The sequence below is a fragment of the Suncus etruscus genome, chromosome 10 (genome assembly GCF_024139225.1).
Source record: "Suncus etruscus isolate mSunEtr1 chromosome 10, mSunEtr1.pri.cur, whole genome shotgun sequence".
Lineage (NCBI taxonomy): Eukaryota > Metazoa > Chordata > Mammalia > Eulipotyphla > Soricidae > Suncus > Suncus etruscus.
Genome location: NC_064857.1, coordinates 112,083,765 through 112,110,897, shown reverse-complemented (window position 1 = coordinate 112,110,897; position 27,133 = coordinate 112,083,765). Strand labels below are relative to the sequence as shown.

General features: G+C 40.6%; 1 protein-coding gene across 1 annotated transcript in view; it reads right to left on the bottom strand.

Annotated features, from left to right (window-relative positions):
* TBX20 (T-box transcription factor 20) overlaps positions 1 to 24,611 on the bottom strand; it is a 63,653-nt gene extending 39,042 nt beyond the window's left edge. The window contains exons 1-6 of the mRNA XM_049782171.1: positions 24,485 to 24,611; positions 21,194 to 21,443; positions 20,062 to 20,226; positions 14,819 to 14,927; positions 9,358 to 9,516; positions 1,981 to 2,057 (exon numbers count right to left, since the gene is read on the bottom strand). Of these exons, the coding sequence (XP_049638128.1) occupies positions 1,981 to 2,057; positions 9,358 to 9,516; positions 14,819 to 14,927; positions 20,062 to 20,226; positions 21,194 to 21,443; positions 24,485 to 24,611 (887 nt within the window). The remainder of the gene's footprint in view (positions 1 to 1,980; positions 2,058 to 9,357; positions 9,517 to 14,818; positions 14,928 to 20,061; positions 20,227 to 21,193; positions 21,444 to 24,484) is intronic.
* Positions 24,612 to 27,133: the final 2,522 nt, after the last annotated feature.

Here is a 27,133-nt window from a genome sequence, read left to right as displayed (position 1 = left end):
CAGAAATGTCTTCTTTCTTGACTCTCCTACTTGAGCTCTGAAAGGAGCTAGTTTATTCTCTCCATTTCTTAGAGGAAGATATAAATTCAGAGGTAGATGACTTTTCTGGGGTGACTGAGCCAGCAATGGTGCGAGCTGGGATTTTAAGTCATGCATATGCTTTCAAAGGAGCCTGTTTATCCCTTAACAGACAATTATTGACTGCTCGACAACAACCTACCACAACTGAATAAAGGTCTTTATTTTTATCGTATAACCAGAGAAACCTAGTCTGAATCAGTGCCTGAGGATCTCAGAAAAAGGAGACAGATAGAGTCATGGCCAAGTGGAAATCAGTCCATGAAAAAAAGGCCTTACTTGTTAAGCATATTGCTGCTACCACATCCTTCTTCCCTCATTGTGTCTCACTCAATGAAAGCGTTTTCTCTCCCATTGTCTCTGCATGCTGCAGTGGATTTTCAAACAAGCTCAAGCTTCCCCTCCAATCTCAATATCCTAACCACTTAAAATAATGCCTTCTCACTAATTTTTTTTTAGATCAAAACCCCCTTGTTCTTGCCCAAACTCTGCCACATTTATTGGCTTCTGTGCCTCCCTTTGAGCCTCCTACTCTCTGCTCCCCAGTTCAAAACTACATCCCACCTAGATTCTGTAAAATTTGGAAAGGCTTGGAGAAAATTAGACCAATGTTGCTAAAAAATGTTATTATTTTTTAATTAATATTTTTATTTAAACACCCTGATTACAAGCATGATTGTGGTTGGGTTTCAGTCATGTAAAGAACACCCCCACCCCTGGGCCCGGAGAGATAGCACAGTGGCATTTGCCTTGTGAGCAGCCGATCCAGGACCAAAGGTGGTTGGTTCGAATCCCGGTGTCCCATATGGTCCCCCCGTGCCTGCCAGGAGCTATTTCTGAGCAGACAGCCAGGAGTAACCCCTGAGCACCGCCAGGTGTGACCCAAAAACCAAAAAAAAAAAAAAAAAAAAAAAAAAAAGAACACCCCCCCTTCACCAGTGCAACATTTTCATCACCAATGTCCCAAATATTCCTCCTCTCCACCCCACCCCTGCCTGTACTCTAGACAGGCTTTCTACTTCCCTCATTCATTCACATTGTTATGAATAACAATAATAATAACTAAAATGTTATTATTCATTACTTTATCTTGCCAGGACAGGTTGGGGAGATGTGTTACTGTCAGGAAATTTGATCATTGGGTGGGTAACAAAGAGTGTAGCAGAAACATAGAGCAGTTCATTGGGAAATCACAAAAATATGGAAATATAAGAGAAGAGCAAGTTTCCTCAAGTTTCTAAGACATGATGTCTCTTCAATTAAATATAAGCATACCACACTAAAGGTGAAATTATGTGTGTTGAATTAACCTACTCCTAGGTTCATTCAAAATCCCAAATTGCCCTTGTACACTTTGAGTTGGCAAAAATATACATTTCAGAAACCCAGAGCTACCATGTTTTCAGTTCTTTACAGATTGTCAATCAGCATATGAAGCCTAACATCATCTAGAGCACCGTGTTTTGATAACAATACAGTCCAATTTTTCACAGTTGAATAAATGTCATAACCAAAGAAACTACACACAGAACAGATCCAGCTTCAGCAGCTGCCAAAGCTTGCATATCACAAGAAGAAGGGAAGGGCAAGAATCAGAGAATGTATATACTAAAACTCTGATTCTTTGGCATCAAAAGGAAAGCATTATTGGGCCCAACTGATAGTACAGTGGGTTGAGGGCTTGCCTAGGATACAGCCAGCACAAGTTCGATCGCTGGCACTTTAAATGGTCCCTCTGAGTCCTCCAGGAAAGACCCCTGAGTACAGAGCCAAGAAAAAACTCTGATCACCACTGGTGTGTTCGAGTCTCCCCCACTCCCATCAAAAAGGAAAGCATTTTTACAAACTTGCTTTCTACTTTATCTTATCTGGGCACAGAAGTAAACAGAAATCTCTCATTACCTCTCAATATCAGTGAGCCTGGAAGAGTCCCGAAATCCTTTGGCAAAAGGGTTGCTATCTATTTTCAGCTTGGTGATCTGGAAAGGAAAGACATAGGTAATAGCACAAAATCATTCGGCATCAAAGAAGAAAAATTGAAAATAGTTTGTTCATTTCCCATGTCAAGAATAACTAAAATTTCTCAGCACCTGAGAAATGTTGAAAGTGCTAATGACACTGCTAACAAGGAAAGAGAGAACAGGGCTGGATGCTCATGGTAGGGGCAGAAGGCATGAGGGAAATGGAGGACTTGTGAATAGGATGGTGGAAAGCACTGGCTGGAAGTGAGAGAAAAGAAGGAAGATGTTCTTGCATAAACAATATGCGAGACCAGGGAGACAGCACAGTGTAGTAGGGCATTTGCCTTACATATGGCTGATCTGGGACCTACCCAGGTTTGATCCTTGACATCCCATATGGTCCCCTGACCCTGCCAGGAGAGACTTCTGAGCACAAAGCCAGGTGTAACTCTGAGTGCTGCTGAGTGTGGCCCAAAAACCGAAAGAAAAAAAAAAAAAGAACAATATGGACCAAGTGAGCAGAGAAAGGGCAGGCTAATTGAAAGGAGTAAACTACTTCATAGATCTGCTATTTAGAATGTTCGTACTAGCAGATAATTAGGGACAGAAGCATAATGTTATCTCATGCTGATTTGGCTAGTTCATTTGTTAATTATAGTGCATATATGTACACCATTAAGGAGAAAAAGAGAAAATGGCCAATAATGTCCTATTTAATACTATATTGAAATGCCTGACAGAAAGCTTTCAGAATACACATTTGCCTCTAATCCCCCTTTCCATCTAACTTAGAGTCAAACTAGTCCACCTTTAGTAATTCTTTCATTTTGGATTATTTCGAGAACTCAATTATATGAAAATCAAGTCTTACTGACAGTGCCTCAGAAATGCTTGTTTTGGTCCATTAATATCAACGGTAAAAAAAAAATCGGGCCCGGAGAGATAGCACAGCGGCGTTTGCCTTGCAAGCAGCCGATCCAGGACCAAAGGTGGTTGGTTCGAATCCCGGTGTCCCATATGGTCCCCCGTGCCTGCCAGGAGCTATTTCTGAGCAGACAGCCAGGAGGAACCCCTGAGCACCGCCGGGTGTGGCCCAAAAAAAACAAAAACAAACAAACAAAAAAAAAACACAGGACAAACAAAAAGACAGATAGTTAATAGGTAGGGTGTTTGCCTTATATGCATCTAACCTGGTTTGATCGCTTGCACCCCATAAAGTCTCCTAAGCCATCCAAGAGAGATCCGTGAGGCCAGAGTCAAGTCATCACTTAGTGTCACTCTCCAAAAGAAAACCCCAAATTGCTAATTTTCTTTTCATTTTTGTGGAAAATAGTAAACTAGGAAGGAAATAAACTACAGAAAAAGCTTGATTTTTAATAGGTATTGTTATTTTTAAGTTATTACCAAGAAATAGTTAAGCAACCCATTGTAGTTGTTTCTAAGTGTGGCCATCAAAAATTTAAGCAAATCTTACTGAGCCAGAGAGAACACAGGGGTTAAGGTACTATGCTGCCAATTCCAGTTCAACCCCCTGGTGCAAACCACATACGTACCCTTACCAACTCCAGGAGTGTGACCCCCGAACATAGAACCAGAATAGCTTCTTGGCACTACTTCATTAGGATCAGAAACTACTACTACTACTACTACTACTACTACTACTACTACTACTACTACTACACACACACACACACACACACACACACACACACACACACACACACACACACACACACAATAAGAGCATAATAACATATAATGGATACCCTACTCACGGGAAATAATTCTTTTGAGAAAAGAAAAATGCTAAAAGGATGTTCTATCACTAAAATTACCTAGGATTGATACATTTTGAACAGGTTTTATGGACTACTGCTCAAAAGCACAAGGTCTATGGGGTAGTGTTATATATTTTTTGTTTGTGTTGGGGTTATGTCTCAGTGTTGAGGACTCACTTCGAGACTACTCAGGGCTCACTCCCGATGCGCTTGTGGGCATTATGGGTGCTGAACCCATTGGCTGGTATCTGGTGCACGATAAGCACCTAACTCACTTGATTATGCCTTAGATTAGCTTTTTTATTGCTTGATATCCTGAGCACTGTGATATCACAGATCCTAAACCTCATGGGCTATTATCAAAATGGCCTCAGGAATGTTTGTTGAACTTGAACTTCAAGAACAAGCAATTAGAACTAGGACCTCATTGTTCTTTCATATATTATTGCCTATGCAAAACTCTCCTTGAGCTTATACAACATTTTATTTTGTTTACTGATTTCAAGAAAATGATAGCAAAAATGAACATGTTTGGAGTTTTATGTCATTTTAAATGTCAGGCATTTTGTTTTATCCATAGATATTTAAATAAAAACATTAGTTTTCTAGAAAAGAGTTCATTCTGAATAAAATTCCATATCCTTTTATAAAATTTGAGATAACTGTAAATGTATCACACTGAGAACTGAAGGATCTAAAGGATCTGAAGGATCAGAATTCCCCTTGGACATCCTTCATTTTCCCTGACAGAGAACTAATGCAAACTTGCAATACTGCTGAACAGTATCACCTGTTAAAAGATGCTACTTAAAGATCCAAGAATAGGCTTGCTCTTAGTTGCTTCTCTGAATTTCTGAGTTTGGTCATATCCACTCTGTTCTCTCTTGATATGCACTTCTCCCTCTCCCTCACATTTTTCTAAATAAGTTTCAATTAAAACTACTTGCTCCACTAAAATAAAAAAGAAAGAAAGGAAGGAAGGAAGATCCAAAATTAGTAAATCACCAAATATAATATGTAGAGGAACCATGTAAAGCCACAAATATAGTTTCTATAAATTCAAAAATAATATTTAAAGGCAACTGTGTTTCTCACTTTGAGATGGGAAAACATTTACAAGGACAGAAGTACTTGCTTGTAAATGCTTAAAAAAACCTGAAATTTGAGTATATTTGAATACTTGTGAATAACCAACCAGTTCAAAGCTGAAGTCTTTCCCATAATTCAAACCAGTTCAAGCCAAATTCAAATTGTCTTTGATGTATCATCTTAATAATATATAACGATATGGGGCTGGAGCTGTGGTGCTAGATGTAAAGCATCTGCCTTGCAAACACTAGCCTAGGATGGACCATGGCAGTTTGACCCCCCCCCCACCCGCGTCCCATATGGTCTTCTGAGCACATAGCCAAGAATAACCCCTGAGCGTCACCGGGTGTGGCCAAAATATATATATAACAATGTGTTTCTTAACCAAAAACTTCAGTTTTAAACATATCCTTTATCTGAAAATAAATGCATATATAACTGGAGGGGAAATTTTTAACACTAGAATCTAGAATAGTGGTTATTATTCCATTTGGTATCATCAGACTGAATCCAGCGGGGGTTCCCTAACACAGCAGACTTGGTTCTCAGAAACCATTTCTCAAATTATCAGAGAAAAATCTGTCTGAAGGCATTTAAAAATGAAATCAGACCTTCACTTCAATTCCACAGCAATGGTCTGCTTGTTGCAAAGCAACGTATGACCTTTAAGTCTTAAGTTACAAATAGTTTGCTGAAAGTGTAATGTATTTAGCTTTTATCTAATAATACGAAGAAATGCAAACACCAGAGAAAGAAATAGCAAAAAAAAGTCCTATTTATTATGCCTAAATAATATTGCTAGCCATAAACCAATGAAGAATTTTTTCACAAATTTGATTCGATACTTGGATTTGGGTCTTAATAGATATAAAATAAGAATTCTTTCTAGGGCCCGGAGAGATAGCACAGCGGCGTTTGCCTTGCAAGCAGCCGATCCAGGACCAAAGGTGGTTGGTTCGAATCCCGGTGTCCCATATGGTCCCCCGTGCCTGCCAGGAGCTATTTCTGAGCAGACAGCCAGGAGTAACCCCTGAGTACCGCCGGGCATGGACCAAAAAAAAAAAAAAAAGAATTCTTTCTAAAGTTTAAATGTGACCATTTAAATCCCTTCTCAATGAAGGTATTTTTAAATATATTAAAAGTAATAAATACAAACCATGAACTTTAATTGATCTAGTTCTGAGTGGAAAAGGTTATAAAAGATATTTGATGGTCCATACTGGAAATTTTAAAATAAACTAAATTTGCAAATAAGGAAAGATTGTAAACATTTTTCCTACCTGTGATAGACTACAAACATATCACTGTCTTTTTATACTTGCACAAGTATTTATCAATAAAATATCATGATGAATACAACTTAATTTCAAATAATTCAGAGAAGGGCATATGTACAAACAGAAACTGGGGGCGAAGTGAAAAAAATATAACAAAATATTACTTAAATCATCTTTCTTCATGGATTCGTTCACTAGTGTGTTTAAGCTTTGGATTGTTCTTTTCTTTTCTCTTTTTTTTTGTTGTTGTTTTTGGGTCACACCCAGTGATGATCAGGGGTTACTCCTGACTCTGCACTCAGAAATCACTCCTGACAGGTTAGATAGGGGACCATCTGGGATGCCAGGAATCAAACCTCAGTAGGTCCTGTGTGGGGCGTGTGCAAGGCAAATGCCCTACTGGTGTGCTATCTCTCCAGCCCTCTAAGTTTTGGATTTCTCTAAATAAAAAGTTGCATGGGAAATAAATCATTAAGTGAAATGATGCCATTCAGGTCTGTAGCTTTTATGAACTACCATTCTCCTCACTAGTCCATCTGACCAGCAGTTTAAGATGGCTGCTCACTGCTCATTGTATAGACAGTGCACATTACACAGAACAAAGAATCAGCCAGGATTCCTTCAAAAGACAAAGATGACCATAAAGACTTGACTCCTTCTAAAAAGTCTGTCTCAAGATTACCTAAGGATCAAAAGCTGAGAGGAAATAAAAGCTTTGCTTTTTTAGGGATACCAAGTTTAAGAAGATCTCTTAACCTCAAATCACCTGGGGTTAAATCTGGGATGGGAATAAGGGCATTTTGGATGGATTATTGGACTGTGCCTCAAAGTCTTCTATTGTGACATATGCTATAGAAATGCTCTTACTATCTCAGTACCATGAGAGTTAAATAAGATAATGTACTTCAAAGCAGGCCTTGCACATAGTAAACTTCCAAACTGTCAATTACTTTTATATACATAAGAACTTATTCCAGTTTTCTATGTTAGAAAAGAGCTGTCATTTCCTATTTAGAATTTTTAAAAAAGCTATTCAGCAAAATTTACTATGTTAGAACAACATTTAATTTTGTTCTGTTATTTTCATATAGAGCTAATTTACCTTGGTTCTCTTTCACAAAGACCTGATTAAAGCAGTGCTGTTTCTACACAATGTTTTATTTCATTCTGAACCATGAAGAGGTTATATTAGTATAAAATAATATTTCATAGTATAAAACTATAAATTCACTTAGTACAAATCCTCAGGAATGTTTTAGGAATCTTTTCTGGACCTAATATTTGTATTACTTGTAATCATAAGTAAGTAATTATTGGTGTTGCTGTTCCAGATTCTCAGAGAAAGAGAATTCCTCTTCTTTCAAGGCCTTTCCCTACCTAGGTTTTTAGTTTTGAAAATCTCTGCATGGGGCCAGAATGGTGGCTCAGCAGTAGAGCATTTACCTTGCATGCAGCCAACCTAGGACAGATCGAGGTTTGATCCCTTGGTGTCCCATATGGTCCCCCAAGCTGGGAGCGATTTCTGAGTGCATAGCCAGGAGTAACCACTGAGTGTCACTGAGTGTGGCCCAAAAACCAAAAAGAAAAAAAGAAAAAGAAAATCTCTGTATGTTTCCACTCTTGAATTAGCTTGGAGAAACTTCAAAAGTTAGAATATCTATTTTACTTTAAGTTAAATTACAAGACAACCTTTTTGATTGCAGTAAAAATCACACCACTTAGAATTTATAAAAAGAAATGATGACAAAACCTCTCTGTACATTACAGGGTTGGTTGGAGAGTAACCTCGGGTCTTTCTTAGAGAGCTGGGAGTCTCCAACGCACATTTATACACAGATTCTCATTGGACCCTTACAGCAGTCTCTGGCAAGGCTCTGTACTCTGCTGAGCCCTAGCTTACAGATAAGGAAAACAGGCCCCAGGATGGATATGTGAAATCTGCACAGTCACATGGACAAGGCAGGAACTTGTGCCTTTCACGAATATGCACTGCACTGCCTGCTTACATTCCCTTCTCTGGGTTCCCATTCCCTTGTGATGTCTACTACTCATGTTTCCATGCCAAGATCTAGCTCTTCCGGTAGATTCTGCATCTCAGATGCAGCACCCGAACAGAACAGTCACTCAGATCTAAATAATACATCATCGAGATAAACTGAAAGCTAAAGCATTGACTACTGCAGGACATCAAATGACAACATAAAAACAGGACATGAAAGTCTAGTAAAGGTGCACAGTTAGATTGTAAAAGAATTAACACATGATCTTCAATCAAGTCCAGCAGAAGGATCCTATTTTTGGTCCTTTCTAGTCATTACAGCCACCATCTTCCTACATTAACTATTGGTCAGTGCTGCTTACTGTTACTACAAGTTCTGCAGACATTCAAAGAAGGAAATCAACAAGGACTTATTTGATAGCAGGACTTAGATTAGTATTTAATGAGTTGGACAAAACCTTAGGAAGAGATTTGTAAAATATAAATATGGTATATAAGAAAGACAATATCTAACTCAATATTACAAATAAAATATTCTGATACTAATTACATACCAGACACCACAACTTATAATCTGAAGAGGCATTTAAAAATCACTTCTAGAATTCTTACTATAGATTTGAGCTGGAATATATATATATATCTATATGTATACATATAGATATATATACATACATATAGATATAGATATCTATATATATGATAATGTAACTTCAAAATGAGCTCCTAAATTTTCTGAAGCAAAGAGTGTATATGTACATTCACTGTAAGTCTCTATCAGGAGAATAAAAAAGGTCGTTTTCAGAAAAAGGTACTCAAAGAGGAGCTTCCCACAGTGTGCCTCCTTGCAGTAGAAACGATGCTCTAGAATCATCTCTAGGTCACAGAGCTCCTAAGAGGTAGTTGAGTGGAATCTCCATTTGAGTACTGGGTTAGACTTCCTGCTAGGAATACATGAAAGTCCCTGAAATCTTCTTCTTGGCCAGAAAATTAAAAGGCCTACAGAAAAAAGTCTGCCCAGAGGGTGAAGTGGCTGGGAAGGGGACCTTGAGACTGGTGGAGGTATGCTGACATTGGTGGTGGCTGTGACATGTATGTGTAAAACTCTCTTATTATGATTCACAATGCCTAAGTAAGAACTTGACAAAAGGAGCCTCGGACATCAGCATACTCACCAGCTGATTCTGGTAGGCAGTCACTGCTGTAAAGACTGTTTCTGGGAAGATGAATGTTCTGAACTCTTCAGACTTCAGATTGAGCAAGGAGGCTGTATGGTCTTTCTTCTTAATGATGTGTACTCGAGGCTGGTACTTATGCATAGAGTTCAAAATTATCTAGACAAAGAAAGGGCCGAATTTTAAATACTGCCCTGCTAATTAGGTAAAGTGTCAATGAGGCAAAGAAAGGGCTATGCAACCTACAACTTGTAATTTAGCTTTGATTTTTTTTTGGAAGGGACAGGCCATAGTTAGCAGTGCTTGGGGCTTATTTCTGGATGCATGCTAGGAATCATTCTTAGCAGTGCCCAAGGAACCATCAGGGGTGCCAGAAATTGAACTCCAGAAAGGCAGCATGCAAAGCAAGAGTTTTAACTCCTATACTACTTCTTCAACAGGTATTCAGTTCTAAGAACAGGAATGTTCGTTTCTCTTATAAGACAAATTATTTCCCAAACTAAAAAATCATTCCTGTGAATTACACTTTATTATTTACTATTATATTGTAAATGTAAATTACATTTACAAACACAATGGCAAATAATGTTGTCTTCTATGAATGTCCTTTCTAAAATAAGGGGGTGGGGTCATCATATGACAGCTAAGTTGATTTATGCAAGCATTGCTTATTTGACATTTACTTCGCTATGAAGAACCACTCTGGACAAACCTTCTGGTCAGTAAGCAATTCAGTTCAATCACACAGTGTTTAGCCACCAAGCTTCTTTACTTATTTATTTATGTATTTTTTAAATTAAGTATTTATAACTTTTTCTTTTGTTAACTAGTCTTGATAGACTCAAGGATGTATATCTAAATTCTCTAAAGAAAAATAGCTTTATTCTGGGAAGCCATATGAAGTGTGTGGGGAAAAAAAAGACATAAGACTGCAATAATAGCCCTGGTTACAATACTGATTCTACTACTTTAAGGGATTTCACTGCCCCAACAATAATTTCCTTGAGTTTCCACAATGTCAACCTACCAAGGTTGTGGGGAAGACTAGAGGATATAATCTTTGAAAACTAAATAACATGTAGGGAGTTTTTTGTAAGTAAAAAATATTCTTATTCCTGACCTGAAAGCTTCACTGATTATTAATCCCAGGTATAAAAAGAACATGTCTAATGAGTGATGGCTATCTTCCATTCTTTAGCTAATATAAACTGCCCATATTCAGAAATCACACACCAGTTACTAAGACATTGCTCATGCTTCTTTTAAACAAAGTAAAAATATGTAAAGTAAAATGTAAAAATTAAAATATGCCATTATGAAATCTGAAAGAAATTCACTTTCAGATATACCATATTTTTTTATACCATAAGATGCACTCCTCGCCTCCCTCAAAGGGCGCTGAAGCCTGAGTGCAGGGGAAGAGAGCATCTAAAAACTGTGTGCATCTTATGGTCAGGTGAATCTTATAGAGCAGAAAATATGGTAAAGGATTTTCCACATCTTCCTTTCTGTACCACATACAGTGGCCCTAAATCTTCCAAATCTCTGTCTGTCCTGGCTCACACTGAAAGGAAGCCTGTCCCTGTAGAGAAAGAGGCAGGGGTTATTATCTGAACTAATCCAAATTCAAGGAGTGTTCTGCTGATCTGACTTTGTCAGAGTTTAATACAATCACAGCAGGACTACTGAGTGATACAGAATCTAATATCACTGTGTGGAGATGTAAGATAGTTAAAATCACAGAGCATTAACTGCTGCTCAAACACTAAATCTTTGGGGCCTGGCCCCAAAATAAAATTACAAAATTGGGGAGAATCTTTTTATGATTTGAAACCTAAATATTAAAGAAAGAAATGATACCTTTCAAATAAATTCAAGTAAGTTTTTAAGAGCTATTGCCATGTTTAATTCCTTTATTCCAAAAATTACTAAAAGTATAAAATCAGAAAAACTCAAAATGAGTACCTATCTACTACTAGGAAATATTATTAAGATATACTAATAAGAGAGGTTGGAGCAGTGGCACAAGTGGCAGGGCGTTTGCCTTGCACGTGCTAACCTAGGACTGACCGCGGTTTGATCCCCCAGCTTCCCATATGGTCTCCCAAGCCAGGAGTGATTTCTGAGCACATAGCCAGGAATAACCCCTGAGCATCAAAGAATAAACCTAAATATTATATATACTATTTTAAAGAGTTAAAAATTTAAAGAAATTTACTTAGAGAAATGTGAAGGGAGAGAGCTTGTTCAAGAGCGTACATGAAGATTGCTTCAGAGAGTGAAAAACCTCATTTTATATTCTGAGAAAATAAAAATAATTTTCAAATCACATGCACGCATGCTTGTGCACGCACACACACATAGCCTGAAGATTTACGTAAGTTTTTTCCCTCCCATTTCTACCATGCCATATCAATTTCTTTTGGGAATAGGTTCAGATATATTTATCCCCAGTCTGGATGTAAGACCCAAGGGTACACGACTCTCTATCAAGACCTCCGGGGGACAAGTACTAATAGAAATGTGGACTCCATTCATCCCAACAAGGAGATGAATTCTAGAAATAAGAAAAATTCCAGTTACAAATTTAAAAATGCAATTATTAGAGGGAGGCGTTCTTCAGAATTGATTCAAAACACCTAGCTAAATGACACAACATTTAAGTCTCCAGTTTTCAGTTGAAAATATTTTCTGTTTACAATGAGTTATAACAAATGACCATAATATAACATGGATAATTTGTCCAAGTTTAATGTTGACAAAATTGTATAAAAAACAGATGCCCAAAAATTCAGTTCAGTCTACTCACATAAAGAAAATATCAAAACTATAAAAAAAAATTTCCCTGTAAAGACAGATATCAATGAAGCCCAGGAAATTTTAATAAATTATGACATTAAGAAAGGCTTACAGAAAATGTCAGATACTTCATAAACTTCAACCTGCATAAAATTTTTTCAGTTGAAGCAAAAAGGAAAAATAAAAGGAAACTTATGCCAACAAATCTTAAAAATAAATGTCAACTATTTTTTTAACACAAAAAAGAACAGAAAGCTCTACTCTTATTTCCAACATTTCCACATTGTTAGCAGGAGTCATGAGTTCACACAGTCACTCTAGTTTGCTCATGATAAATAGTAGGTTTCTCTAAGCAAATAGGCAGCAGCTAATACTGGAAGTAATTTATTTAGTTCTCAAGTCAATCCAATATTTTGAGATCATGTATACAACTTACTAATTTAGTATTAACATATAATCGCCTTTCTTTTTTTTTTTTAATTTTTATTTTGACCAAAGTGGATTACAAATCTTTAACAGTAAATTTTTAGGTACATAGCGACATTGAATCAGAGGCATTTCCACCACCAATGTTGTCCTCCCTCCATCCCTATTCTCAGCATGCATCCCATATCCCCCTTCTTTACGCCCCGGGCTGCTAACAAAGTGGTCCCCTCTGTATCTAGCATGTTGTAGATTGAGTATCGATTCTGTTGTCATTGACTTTGGATTTGGTGTTTATGTCTGATCATTTATTTATTTATTTTTAAAGTTCATATGAATGTTTGGTCTTGGTACCCTCCATTATTTCTCCCTCAATTTGTGAGGCGGAACAAGATAGTTCAATGTATGTGATTCTGTTTGAAGAAAAGAAAAGGAAAATAAAGTAAAATGGGGCAAAAATCAAACAAGCAAAAAATGAGAGGAGTTCTTCTAGAGGCTATAAATATCAATTTAAGAGAAGAAAGGGAAAAAGGAAGAAAAACATAACAACAATACTAAAACATATTTTTAAAAAATCAAACAAAAAACTGGAAAAGCACCACAGAAATAAAGATAACAACCACACAATAACCACGGTCCTGAAATAAAAACAAAACAAAGCACACACACACACACACACACACACACACACACACACACACACACACACACAAAACCACGGGGAAAAAAACAACAAACAACAATAACAAAACAAAAAAAATTAATTTGTGCTTCTCTTTTTTTTCTTTTTTCTTGCATTGGCACAGTAAATATTGGGGAGATTAGAAAGGGAATTCCTGGGGCTGGAGAGATAGCATGGAGGTAAGGCATTTGCCTTGCATGCAGAATGACTGTGGTTCAAATCCTGGCATCCCATATGGTTCCCCGAGCCTGCTAGGAGCGATTTCTGAGTGTAAAGCCAGAAATAACCCCTGAGCGCTGCCAGGTGTGACCCAAAAACCAAAACAAAATAGTAATAGTAATAAAAACAAAATAAAATAAAAAAATTAAATAAAAGAAAGGAAATTTCCTTGGCTAAGAGATGCAGGGTTTCTCTGCCCTTGAAGTATACTGTCATGGGAATAACTACAGTCTCTGTACATGTTCTTTTACTCTCTCTTAGGTCTGGAAACTCTCGGCTCCATCGTGGATGATAAAATCTAACCACCTTTATTGAGAAAAGTTTTAAAACTAAGCTGCTAAAACCTAATAAAAGCTAAAACTTTAAAGTAGCATCAACCTTATTTAAGGGTCCAAGAGACCACCTAGTTATTAAAATATCTAAATCACAGAACAACTATAAAAATGCTGATATGCTTTGGGCAACAGTAGAAAAACAGAAACAATATTCTTTTGATAAAAAGTAATTAATTTTCTGATGTATTTTTTAGCATTGAAACTAAAAATGTCTGTAAATTTTTACTTAAGCACATTATTAATGAACAAATAGTTGCCTTACAAAGAAATGTGATCAAATTTGTAAAGGCTTGGATCAAAGCTAGCTGACTGATTTAACTAATGTTAACTCAGAATTCTAATTTCTGTTTTTTTTTTCTACATTTTAAACTCATGTTTTTGACACAATTAAGTTACTTGTTTCTTACTGTCAAGATTCCCTTGCATTTTAGCATTCTTAAGATTTAAAAAAAATAAAGAAGGACCTGTAGTGAGAAAATAACACTTTCTAAAACTTCAGAAAAACATATGGAAGGAAGGCCCTGAGTCTATCTCTGATACCCTTAGCATCATAAGTTGTGGCTCCTAATATCTGGGGTGGGGGGAAGTGTTCCTCAAACATAAACCCCTCTTGTACTATATGGCATCTTACATGGAAATGTTTTCTGGAACAGAGATGAGGTTCTACTCCTTTACCACTCTGTTATCTGAGAGTTTACTCACAGCAAGTAAATGTTTATTCCAAGTTGGCTGCAGTAACCCCCAAAATGCGCATTCCTTTTGCTTAGCTGGTAAAACATTTGCACAAATCTCAGAAAAACCATGATGCCAGAGCTCTGTCCTTCCTACATAGAAGTGGCACAAAATACCCTGTAAAGTGACCTCTTTGACCACACAGTTAAGGTCTTCTAAAGGATATATAAATAATCTCATGGAATGACTCAGAGACTGAGGGTGAGAAGAAATACTTCATGATTCTCTATCCATCCCAGGAAACTGTTATATTCTGAGATGCCAGACTTACATGTCCATGTTGATCCAATTCATTGTTAGTGAGTTTCACCTTTTCAAAGGACACCATTTGTTTGAGGAGCTGCTCGCCAGTGAAAGGAGAATCAGGATGCACATAAAGCCTAAGAAAATTATGAGAGAAATTCATTGCGACATTATAAAATCTGTTCTTTATGAATTGGATATTCTGACTCTAAAGACACACAAAACCTCCTGTAAGTGCTGAATTGTATTTGCCCTGATATATCTCAAATTTAATTACATAGCAAGACCAAAATAACTCTAAAACAACTGTTTCTTTGTGTGTCAGTGAACTAAAGGTATCAAAGAACTTAATAGTATCTACTAAACCAAAAATTTGTAAAGTGATTTTTCTTCCACTTATGTAGTTAATTGCTAATCTGATTTTGTCATGTATAAAAATACTGTACTTTTTAAAAATCTAAACTATACTGATTTTATCTAGAAGAAACGTTGCTAAAATGCAATGACAACATTTTTTTAAAAGAAAAGGTTTTAGAAATCTGCGGGGCCAGAGAGATAGCATGGAGGTGAGGTGTTTGCCTTGCATGCAGAAGGACGGTGGTTCAAATCCCGGCATTCCATATGAGCCTGCCAGGAGTAATTTCTGAGCATAAAGCCAGAAGTAACCCCTGAGTGCAGCCAGGTGTGACCCAAAAACCAAAAACAACAACAACAACAACAACAACAAAACAATTTTAGAACTCTGCTAAGGGTCAATCAGCTCACAATTTGTTCTTTAATAATACATGAGAGAAAATAATTATATCTTTATTTAAACACCTTGGTTACAAGGTTGTCCAAAATACAGTTGGGTTTTTATTCAGTTACAGAGTTGTTCATGATTGAGTTTCAGTTACACAATGTTCCACACCCTTCACCAGTGCACATTTCCCCCCCACCGATGTTCCCAATTTATCTCCCACCCTTCTCCCTGTCCACCTCTAGGACAGATAATTTCTTCTCTCTCTGTTCCTTTCTTTTTTGTTTTAGATATTGTGGTTTCAATATTTTTACTAAAGGGGCTTCATGCATATTCATGCATATCACTTTATCTCCTTTCAGCAGTTACTTCCAACTTCATTGTCATAGTGGTCCCTTCCAAGAGTGAATGATTTTATGTGACCAAGGAAACCTTCAGTAGTCTACAGATAAAGTTTGCTGCTCCTTCCAGATTACCTACCTTCTTACTACAACTTTCACAAAATCTAAGCACTCACTGAATGAATAAAGTGAGCTTGGCTTCAAATTATTTATTGTGTACCACTGTAAATAACCAAACTACAAAATACTGGTTACTAATAGTAATACTAGTTACTAATAGTAATACTAATCATCATTACCATTACTATTAATAGTTACTAATAGTATAAGCTACTAATAGTAAATACACTACATGTTTACTATTTATTGATAAACAGTCCATTTGTTCTATGATCATATTTAGTACAACTCTTTGTAAATCATAATTCTAGCATCCACTCAACTGAAGCATTTACAAAGTTGGGGGATATCAGAGAAGTAATGATGGGGAAGGCAAAGCTTGAAAGAACAATTCTTTTTCTCTATGCAATAGGCCATTTCCATCTAAGGTTTGTTCAAGCTCCTTATAACTAAAGAAAAATATTTTTGGGGGGACAAATGCAAAGGAAAACAATATCACAAAACCTTTCCTTGCAGTACTCAGATAAGAATAGGAAGTCTAAGGGGCCAGAGAGATATTATGGCATGTAAGGTCCTTTCTTGCATATAACAAGTTTTCTTAGCAAGTGTTCAGTTCCAAAAGGTTCCCAGAGATCCATCAGGAGTGAACCCTTATTGATTTTCTTTTTTGAATTCTTTTGTTGTTTTTTTCTTTGGTTGGGACCACACCTGGTGTGCTCAGGTTACCCAGGTTCAGTGTTTAGGAATAACTCCTGGCAGGCTTGGGGGGCCATGTGGGATGCTAGAAACTGAACCTGGGTTGGCTGCAGGCAAGGCAAATGCCCTACCCACTGCACAATCACTCCAGCCCCTGTGACCCAGGAGTAAGCCTCGAACAAAGTCTGATGTAACTCAAAAACCAAAGAAACAAACAAGCAAGAAATTTTGGGGCCAAAGTGACTGTGCAGTCATTAGGTAGGGTGTTTGCCTTGCACGTGGCTAACTTGAGTTCAATCTCTGGCATCCCATATGGTTCCCTGAGCCCTACAGTAGTAATCTCTAAATGCAGAGTCTGGAATAAGCCCTTTGTACTTCTAGGTGTAGCAGAAACAAAACAAAACAAACAAACAAACAAAAAACAGAAGTCTATTCTCATTTGTCACACAGAGGACTAAACAAAAATCATGGGCACATGCTGAAACTTACCAAGTACGCCAGAAGTAAAGCACAATAAAGTCTGCAGGATAAATATTAGTACTAAAACTAGAGAAAAACTTTAGAGGCTTTAGATGTTTGTTTGCCTGTTTGTTTGGTTTTATTATGGAATGTTCAAAACTTCCTTTCCAATTAAAATATTCTTGAAGTACACAACATTTCAGAACTATCCCTCCAATGTATCACTTTATAGGGACATGGTGATACCCATCATACCATCTACTGCCTAGCCCCCGAAAAGGGGTGGAAAACTTTGCTAAAATTCTAAAAGCAACAAAATGTTCTCTTTTTAATTATTAATACATCATGTATAGTCACATTATATGTAATATGAATTACTTTAAAGAAAAGGAAAAGTCCTTTATGAAAACTTAACGTGAAAATATCTTGCCCATTACTATGATCAAATGATATTGTCTGTGAGCTTACTTCTTCTGATTAGGAATGACTGACTGATAAACTTCAGACAGAAATAAAAACGCTTCAAAGACCTAAATCCATGAGGAAATTCCACTGCTATTACAAAGAGGATTATCCTCCAAAGCCTTCCCTTTCACAACTGGAAAATGTAGCAAATTATTTCATCTAATGCTAATAGGAATAAGTAGTGTCTTAAATGATCAATCAATCATACTTCTATCTTATGATGCACTATGTTTATCTAATATCAAAAAATTTAGAAGTAGTACATATCATAAAGTATTCAGGAAGAGCTGCTTTTCTGACGTCCCTTGGGACTTAAAATTCCAGCAATAACTTAAACAGACTTCAGTTAAGATAGTACATTGGTCATGCTTTCCTTCTCCAACCAGAACAGATCAGTAACATAAACAAGGCATGTCATATTTTCAAAGCCCTACACCATTCCCAATACCTCCAGATAGGAAGAATATGTGTGCTTAAATAAGTCAGTAACTTTTTAGAGGACTTTTAAATATATATATATTTGCTTATAAAATGGTTTATTTATGTAAAAAAATTTGATCTGTTAAAATGTACTGCAAAGGGAAGAGAGGGAAATTGGGAAAATTTGTGGAGGTTTTCCCCATGCACTAGTGAAGGGATGGTGTTGAAAACTGTCTGACTAAAATGTAATCATGAACAACTTCATGATTATAACTCATGATAAGTCAATTAAAACTTATTTTTATTTGGGGCCGGAGAGATAGCATGGAGGTAAGATGTTTGCCTTTCATGCAGGAGGTCATCGGTTTGAATCCCGGCGTCCCATATGGTCCCCCATGCCTGCCAGGAGCAATTGCTGAGCCTGGAGCCAGGAATAACCCCTGAGCACTGCCGGGTGGGACCCAAAAACCACACACAAAAAAAAATCTTATTTTTAATCATTTGTTAAAAGTTGGAGACTGGAGAGATAGTATGGCTGCTAGGGTACTTGCTGTGCATATTGCCAACTTTGGTTTGATCCCCATATCCTCTATGATCCACCAAGCCCTATCAAGAGTAATTCCTGAATAAAGAGTGTGAGGAGTGAGCCCTGAGCACTACTGAAGTGTTCCCAGCAAAATATGTTAAATGCTTCTCTCCCTTTGTAGTGTTCTCAAAATTAAAATGCTTCTGAAAAATCTAAAAAGGAACTGGAAAGTAAAAATAAATGGACTAATACTAAATAACAGAGAGACAGCATAAAGTCTATGCTTTTTTAATATCAATTGTAAAATGGTAAGCCTTTACCCACATTTTAAAATAACTAACAAGTTTTCAAAAGTTTCTTAGTCCTGACTTATTTAATATACTGATGTATCTACTCCTCGGGAAGATATACTGTCCGATTTTCATTACCAGGATGAAAATGACTGACACCACTATTTTAATCTATTCCCTGGTGCAGTTACTAAGAATAAGAATACAGAATAAGGTTAATATTCTAACTGACACGTATGTAGACTGTGCTGAGTTTGTGCTTCCACTTAACTTCCAAACTGGACACTTAGACTTAGCCTGGACTTCAAAATTCCTAAATCTGTATATTTAAATAAATCCTACCTTCAGTATGAATTTTCAATTAGTTACAAAAATTAGTCTTAAAGCAACTTAAAAGCATTCAGGCTTTGTTTTAAATCCTAATTGTAAAATCAGTGAGGATGTATTGTATTCAAGTATACAGATACATTCCAGCAACTTCAGCTTTTACAATTCATATATGTACATGAATGTTCATCAAAATCACGACATCAAATCAGAGTGCAACATCAAAATCAGGGTTTGTGATTTTATCAAAGGAAAAAATATTACCAGCATTAAACAGTACAAAAATTCACTCAAGTGAACATAAAATAAGTCATTGAGATGTTTCATAAAATAATATCAAACTGATAATAAATCCTATCACTTATTTAACTTATGGAGGGGGCAAATGGTCTTTTTCTTAAAATCTCCAAGCCCCTTCACTGTTTAAAACTAGTACCTTCTACCCACATAATATCATCATGTACAGGTATGACCACATTATTAGTAGATTTTTACTAAGCAACTACTTTACTAAAATATATTCCTTGGAAAGAAATTTAAAGCAATTCCTTGATTTAGTCTAACCCATCTGGCATTAAAGAGCCACATAGAAATAACAGCTACTATAATATAAAATAGATTAGACTGCTAACAGACATTCAAGGAAAAAATTTAGGAACACTTAAAATAAATCACAATGAAAGATAAAACCAAAGATAATGCATAAACTCTACCTTTCTCCAGATTAGCTTATACTGTGTATAGTCAGTCCTGAGTATCTGGGCTTAGACTGTTCTCCTGACAGCACACTGCTTGAAAAACAGACTGCTTAAAACACAAACACCAGCACCAGAGACAGTCTGGGGGGTCTCAGTGGGGATAAGAGGTGGGGAATCTACAGGCACGAACCTGGCTGGAAGCGGAGGGTCCGCTTTGCCGGCCACCAGCCAGGAAGAGCGGTGGTAGGCGTAGCGGTACCTTTTGTTGTCCACAGGCACGATGTCCATCAACACTATATACTTGGCCTCAGGATCCACGCCCGAAAACGACACCCGGATGGTGGGAAACATCCTCCTGGCAAAGGAAGACAAAGACAATCTGCTGGGCTCTCAGGGCCTTGGGACCCATTATTGGACAGGATTGGGTCCCACGCTGTTCATTCAGTCCACACAGCTGTGACTCTAAGTAAAGCCACAAGGCCACCAAGAGGCAGAGGGGGAGCCGGACTTGCTCTCAGAGCTGGAGCATTTTTAGATGTCACTTTCACACAAATTTTTATATCTACATGAATTTTTTAAATTATATTAGAAAGAAGCTCTCTGATGATGACAAGGAGTCCTACACTTTTTACTAATGAAACACTTGACGTTCTCAGACCCAAGTTGAGTGGGAAGGAGAAGGAAGGAGGGGAGCTGAGTTTCTTGAGACCCCAAGTGGGATTCCTAGAGCCCTGTTGGAGTTGGACAGGACAGACTTGCCAACAACCTGCCCCCAGTACACCAGAACCTCCCACTTGCAAACTCCCATGCTTTCTGTGGACCCCTGCCTGTCTGTGCAAGAGGCCTTCCATGCAAGAGTTTCTGTCCCGCTGGGAGACTTCTTTTCAAATTCCTTTTTGCCACCTGCGGGCTATTAACTTATTAATTTGATTTTAATGGGAGCTAGAGACTTTGCAAACTGAAATCAATAAAAGAGAAGCCACCCATTTATAGAGTAGTCCATCCTACTCTCCACACCTTTAGATGACTGCTCTGTAACCCTCCAGAGCCCCCATAAATCCTGTCAGGCAGCAGAGAGCTGAAGTCTACATTCCCTCTACTTATCTTCAAGGAAGTAAGGGGCACCCCATGACCAGACTGGCAAAAGCCAACTCCTGGTTGTCAGCAGAGCATCCCAAAAGACATCCTGGAAGGGAAGCTTCTGAGGAAGGAAGATGTGTCCTCTCTGAAAGCCCCTCCCTCTCCGACTTCCCGCCCCCAGCCCCTTAGTGGCATTGAGGTTCCCTCTCCTTCCCAGATTCCCTACCCACCCAAGGCCCTACCTGCCGGACTTCGTGATGATCATCTCTGTGCCTAGTTCGTGAAATTTGTCCCAGAGCTCCTTGGTCTCCAGGCTGCAGGAGATTTTGGCCATTTCCTCACTGGGGATGATGGGGGTCGTCGGGATTAGCGGCTCCGTGCAGAGAGCAGAAGAGGGGGAGCTGCTGCCACCACTGCCAAACTCCCCATGGGCGTCCAGGCTGGTCAGTTCCCCAAGAGGCTGGGCACAGGAGGACTTTTCAACAAATTGTTCTGCAGACAAATAAAAAAAAAAAAAAGGAAAGAATGACAAGGAAGACATGGGAGGGAATGGTGCATGCAGAATGGAAAAGATTCTGAGAAATTAGATTCAGAAACCCCAGGTAGAAAGCCATTCTTCTGCAATCCTGGATTGGATATCCCGGAGCATCCTACCCAGCTGAACTAAATTTTTCCCAGAACCTCTACTACTCCTCTAAAAAAGAACATGCATGGGAATTACTAGGAACAATAGAGATTCTGAATTCTGAAGAAAGACAAAAAACGTTCCTTTTTGCTGTCAATCAAGTTCTAAACTCTGTAGTCTGTAGGATCTAATCCTGCCTTTCTGACAACAAAGCAAGACAATTGCCAGGGACTCAGGGACCTGTACCTCCACACTTTGAGAGGAACTTCCCCTTCCCTTCTGGAAACTTTGTAATTGGGAGACATGGGACTGGAGTGGGGGTGAAGGCTCCCAAATTAACAATAATCATGGGAGTCACTTCACTTCTTTGTTTGGCTCCCTGACTCTTGAACTATAAATAGTTCCTTTAGGATATTTTTTTTACTGGGTTCCTCCAAGCCTAAAATCCTAGGAATTGTTCTGTAGTGTTGCCCGTTAAGGCGATGGGGCTAAGAATGCCTCCACCCACCCACCCAATAGGCTTGAAACAACTGCATGAGGAAGCAATGTACAGGATTTTCCCTCTACCTCAAAGAGGTCTGAGAATTGAGTAAAAAAAAAAAAACAGCAGAATTCAGGAAAACAGGCAGAATTTAGTCTAATGGAATACTGAAGTTACACAAAGGCTTTGCCCCCAGCACCAGGCTATGCACACATTCTCCACCGCTGATAAGAGTCTGGACTACAGCAGTCACTTTGATGGAATACAGGGGGACTTCTGTAATTGTCCCCATTATCTTGCATCCCTTAAAAAAGAAACCACTTGAATCTGCAATGTGAAGCTGATCTCCAAACAACTCCATTCTAAGTGGCCTGGAGGGATCAAAACAAGGTCTAAATGTATGCACATAGTTCTGTGATGTAAGAGGCATACATTTAGTTCTTATGTCATATAAAATGTTTCACTTTGTATTTTCCCTCATAGAGGCAGATAATCTGGAAATTGAAAACTTTACCTTTTCTTGCCTAACAAAAGTCACTATACAAATGTTTTAGATGAAAAAAAAAAAAACAAACCCACAAATGATCCTATATTTACATACTCAAATTCAAAGAAAAAGAACCATACCAGACACAATTTTATTTTCTACTAGTAATTTTAGGAATTTATTTACATTGTGCCTTTTAAAGGAATTAATAAGTGGTCTCTGAAATTTTCTTATTTTCTGACAACAGAAAAGGGCAGATATCTTAAGACTTGGTTGAAATAGTACTTCGAGTTTGGGAAGTAAAAGTGGAAGAAAATGATTTACAAATGCTACAACACAATTCTCCAATATATCAGTGAAAGTTTTTTAAAAAACAAATTGTTTAAAAAATGCTTCAGCTCTCCATGTCAGTATAAAATCAATTTATAAAGCATTTAATCGGGTAACAGGAAACACTTTGTTGCTTTAGACCTCTCTGCTGTTTTCCAATTTTCCCAATCTCCTTACAGAACTTTCATACTTCCGTTGCCAGAGCCCTCATATTGCCAGCTCCTTGTGCTCTGGCCACCTGACACCTTCCACTTCTCCCCAAGTCCATTTCCAAAGGCACAGCACAAAGCTCTTTTCAGACTATGCATCCCTCTTGTAGGTGTGAGCTATTGGCCATTTTACCTGGAATTTACTGGGCAACAGCTTCTCCAAAAAAACGGAAGAGGCACTGAAATGACTCATCTGGCGGTAGTATTCCCAACAAGAATTTTAACCTTTTTCCTGTCCTTACCAGAGACAGCGGAGTTGATACAGAATTGGGAGGGCTGGTCATAGTGTGATAACTAGACAAGTGTCAGAGTGTGATGATGGGAGGTTCTGCTTCATGGATAGTTTCTATTTAGGTGGAAGGACAAAAACCAGGGGAAAGAGAGTAAAAACCTTGGAAAGGTTTTTCACAGTACTGTTTCCTAGATATCTGAATATCCTGATGCCAGGTTCCTAGGGACTGGAACAATTTTCATTCACTCCTCTCCTCTGAACGCCCGGGCCCAGATTTACCAACTCTTCCCCAGTCATTCCAGTTCCTTTTCCCATGTGAGAGAGAAGTTCGAAAGAGGAGAAGGGAAAAAATGGAGAAGATCAGAACAAAATTGGACATCTTCGCTGTTCTTAGGGGAACCAGATGATAAGACATTCGATAAATGTTCTCCAGGTACCAAGAGCTGTTGCTAAGAACATTTCTTGGGAGGGAACTTTCAGACAGGCACAGTCTTTCTTTCCCACACAACGCACTAGGGCTACAACCACCATAATCTCTGTTCTCCCCTCACTCCTCCTGTGGCGTCTTCTATAAATGGAAAAGGTCGTTACATAAACAGTATAGCTAAAAGTTGAGGAATTTGGGAACGTGACTGGTCAATGTTTTTGCCAACCTCCGCTGAGCCCGATGGCAGCTATAAAACGTCGCCTGGTTGCTCCGACCAGTGCTTCTGGGAAGAGAAGCGAATTCGACGAAGAGAACCTATGATTTGTACCACCCAGTCTCAAAAAAAGCAGACTCGGGGTTTACTCCTTAGAAAAGCAAAGCCCGTTTGCTGCGAAGTCGCTTGGTTTCCAAGGCCGACAGACCCTGCAATTCGTACCCAGGGCCGTGCAGCAACTTGTCCCTCCCTGTCCGGATATTTTCAGCTCAACACGCGCACCAGCGCGCACACGCAGCGGTCGGGAGAGGAAGAAAGAGCCGAGATGCCAGGCTGGGAAAGTGGGGAGGAAAGGGAGAGTGGGATCCCTGGGTCGAAAAGGAGAGCACCTCGCCTCCCCTCCCCGGAGCCGGGTCCGCAGGACTCTGGCCGCCTCCGCCTCCAGCTCCGGGTGAGGATGAGGGCGAGGGCGAGGGCGAGGGCTCGCGGCTCTCCAAGCACGCAGGGGTGGGGTCGGACCCGACTTACCCAGGGGTTTGATGGTGCTCTCGGCCGCCTCCTTGTCCTTGGAGCCGCCGCTGGCGATCAGCGAGGCGATGGAGAAGGCGTTGGCCCGAGAGGACAGCTGGGGTTTGGGCGACGACGTGAAGTCCATAGTCTCCGCGGGCGCCGAGCGGGCCGGCCCGCTTCCCGGCGCGGGGACGCAGCCAGACTCGAGCTCGGAGTTCGGGGAGCAAAACCGGGCTCGGCGATGTCAGCGCCCCTGGCCGCGAGTGAGAAGCGGCCGGGCACCCCCGGGGCCGCTGGGCGCGCGACCGGGCACCCGAGCTGGGCATGCGAGGAGGGGCGCCCAGAGGCCCCTCTCCGGACGGGACCCGCTGCTGGGAGGCGACGGGGCGGTCGTGGCGCGCTGGGCGCAGCGCGGGGACTCTGGGCCGGGCGAAGGCGGCCCCGCGCCTTAACGTGCTGGTGGCGGCGACCCCCGGGGCCCGCAGCCACTCAGCAGCGCCGCACGTCACCGCTTCCTGGGGGCGGGTCCGAAAAGCGGGGCCACCGACCCGCCTCGCCGGGTGGGTCCCGCGCCCCTCCTCCGCCCGGCCCGGAGCTCGCGGCTCGGGGACGGCGGGCTCCAGGCGGCCGTCTGCGCTCTGCTCTCGGGCTTGGGACCCCGCAGCCCTGCGCCCCGCGGCCGGGGAGGCCTCCTCGGGGGCGCGGCTCCTGGCAATCTCTTTCTTTCCGTCCCGCCTGCACTCGAGGCGCGGATCGCTCCTGGGGTCCCCAGCGGCGCCGCGGATCTGGCGCCGACGGCCCAGGCGCCTCGAAGGGGAGGAGGAGGGTCAGGTTCCCACGCTCACCCGCCGGGCGTCTGGGTGACGGGGCCGGGGAAGCAGGCGGGCCGTGCGTCCTGGAGAGGATCGGGCGCGGGCGTGCGGCTGCAGGGCTCCCCAGCCCGGATCCCCTGCCCGGAGCGTACACCCAGCGCCTCACCCGCCCCAGAGGCTGCACCCAGGCTCGGCAGCAGTGTGCCCAGCCTCGCCCTTTGGGGCTGCACTTGGGACCCTGCCACCAAGGAGCCCCCGAGCTGGCTCCACGCGGGCACGGAAGGCAGAGGCCAAGCCTGGTAGCGCCCGGGAGGCGCCCGACTTCACCTAACCCTCTCCTCCGAGCTCGAATAGCTCAGATTCTCCGAATGCTTAAGATGATAAACTCTGGAGAACCGTAGACAGACAGACAGACAGACAGACAGACACACACACACACACACACACACACACACACACACACACACACACACACACACGAACACGGGAGCTGTTCCTAAGGGTATTTGCTCTGCCTTCCAACGGGCCGGTCTGGCTCCCAGAGCCTTCAGATGGGCCGTCAAAGAAAGGGGAACCCTCTCCATTTCCAAGAGTCCTCACCTCCCTACACATCTCCCCAGCTTCTGAAATATGCTTAAGGGGAGCTAAACACCAAACACATAAGCCCAGTGACGGCGCCTGGTGACTTTGGGACAAGTTAATCTCGGTCTCAGCGCGAAGCGTGTTGGACGAGTTTGAGTAGGCCGCGCACTCAGGCGCGGGTGCCCTCCAGCGGGTTTCCGACTCCTCCAGGTTCCCCCTGGCATAGAGACATTGGTACCCGCTGCTGCCCGCAGGGTGGGCGAGAGGAAAACGCGGCAGCCGGCAGGTGGGATCCCGTCTGCCAGCAGAACAGACCGATACAAAACATGCCACGGGATGCGCCCAAGGTCCTTGATCATCTAATCTTGGAGTTCGTGAATCTTTGCCCAGCCGAATAGAGTCCTTCCTTCCCAAAGCCTTACCCCGCAGACCTCACTGCAACTTGGGGGTGACTTTTTCCATCAGAATGGAAATGCGCGCTCTTCTTTTGAGTATGCAGGCATAAGGGGTTCAGAAAGAAGGCGCATGGTCTGGGGTTTGTCTGACGGCTCAGGTGGCCAGGGTGGAAATGGGGGCAGAGAATCGCAAAGGTCTTGGCTAGTCCAAGACTTGAGAAACAATCGTGGGCTTTCCAAGGTCGTCTCCGGGAGCTGGGGCTCAGAAACCTGCTGTAGAATGAAAGTTCGATTTTTAATAAAAGTCTTCCCCTTGCTTTTCGCAAAGAAAGCACCTAGTTTGGAGGAAAAGGGGAGTTTAATGGTTCCGACAAGAATTTGATATTTAAGAATTTGATATTAACTTAATATTTAATATTAAGACTATTTAAGAAAAATAAAATAAACGACACAGAGGACGCTGGATTGTCCCCAGTCGTTTCTGTTTTTATTTTCCATGACCTTGCGTCGCCTTAGCCCAATTTGGGATCTCTTGGCGTAGAGAACTTCCTGGATGCTGAGCGTCCCAGAAAAGATAAACAAGGAAGGAAAAATAAATAAATAAATAAATAAATAAAAATCAGGTTAGCTAAGGGAGAGTACAGGAGGGAAGGGGACAAAGCAGAGGAAGGAAAGGGGCTTCAAACAAATGGGCTCTTGGGGGTCCCTAGTCAGCCATGCGCTTTGTTGGTGTTGAAACAGTGGTAGTAAAAACACAGGCTACAATGTGATTATTGGGGAAGAGTGGGGGCCACTGTCCCCAGTCCTGAATTTATAGCCTTTACAAATCGATAGGCTGCGGTGAAAATTGGGGCGGGGAATGGACATTTTGCAGGGAG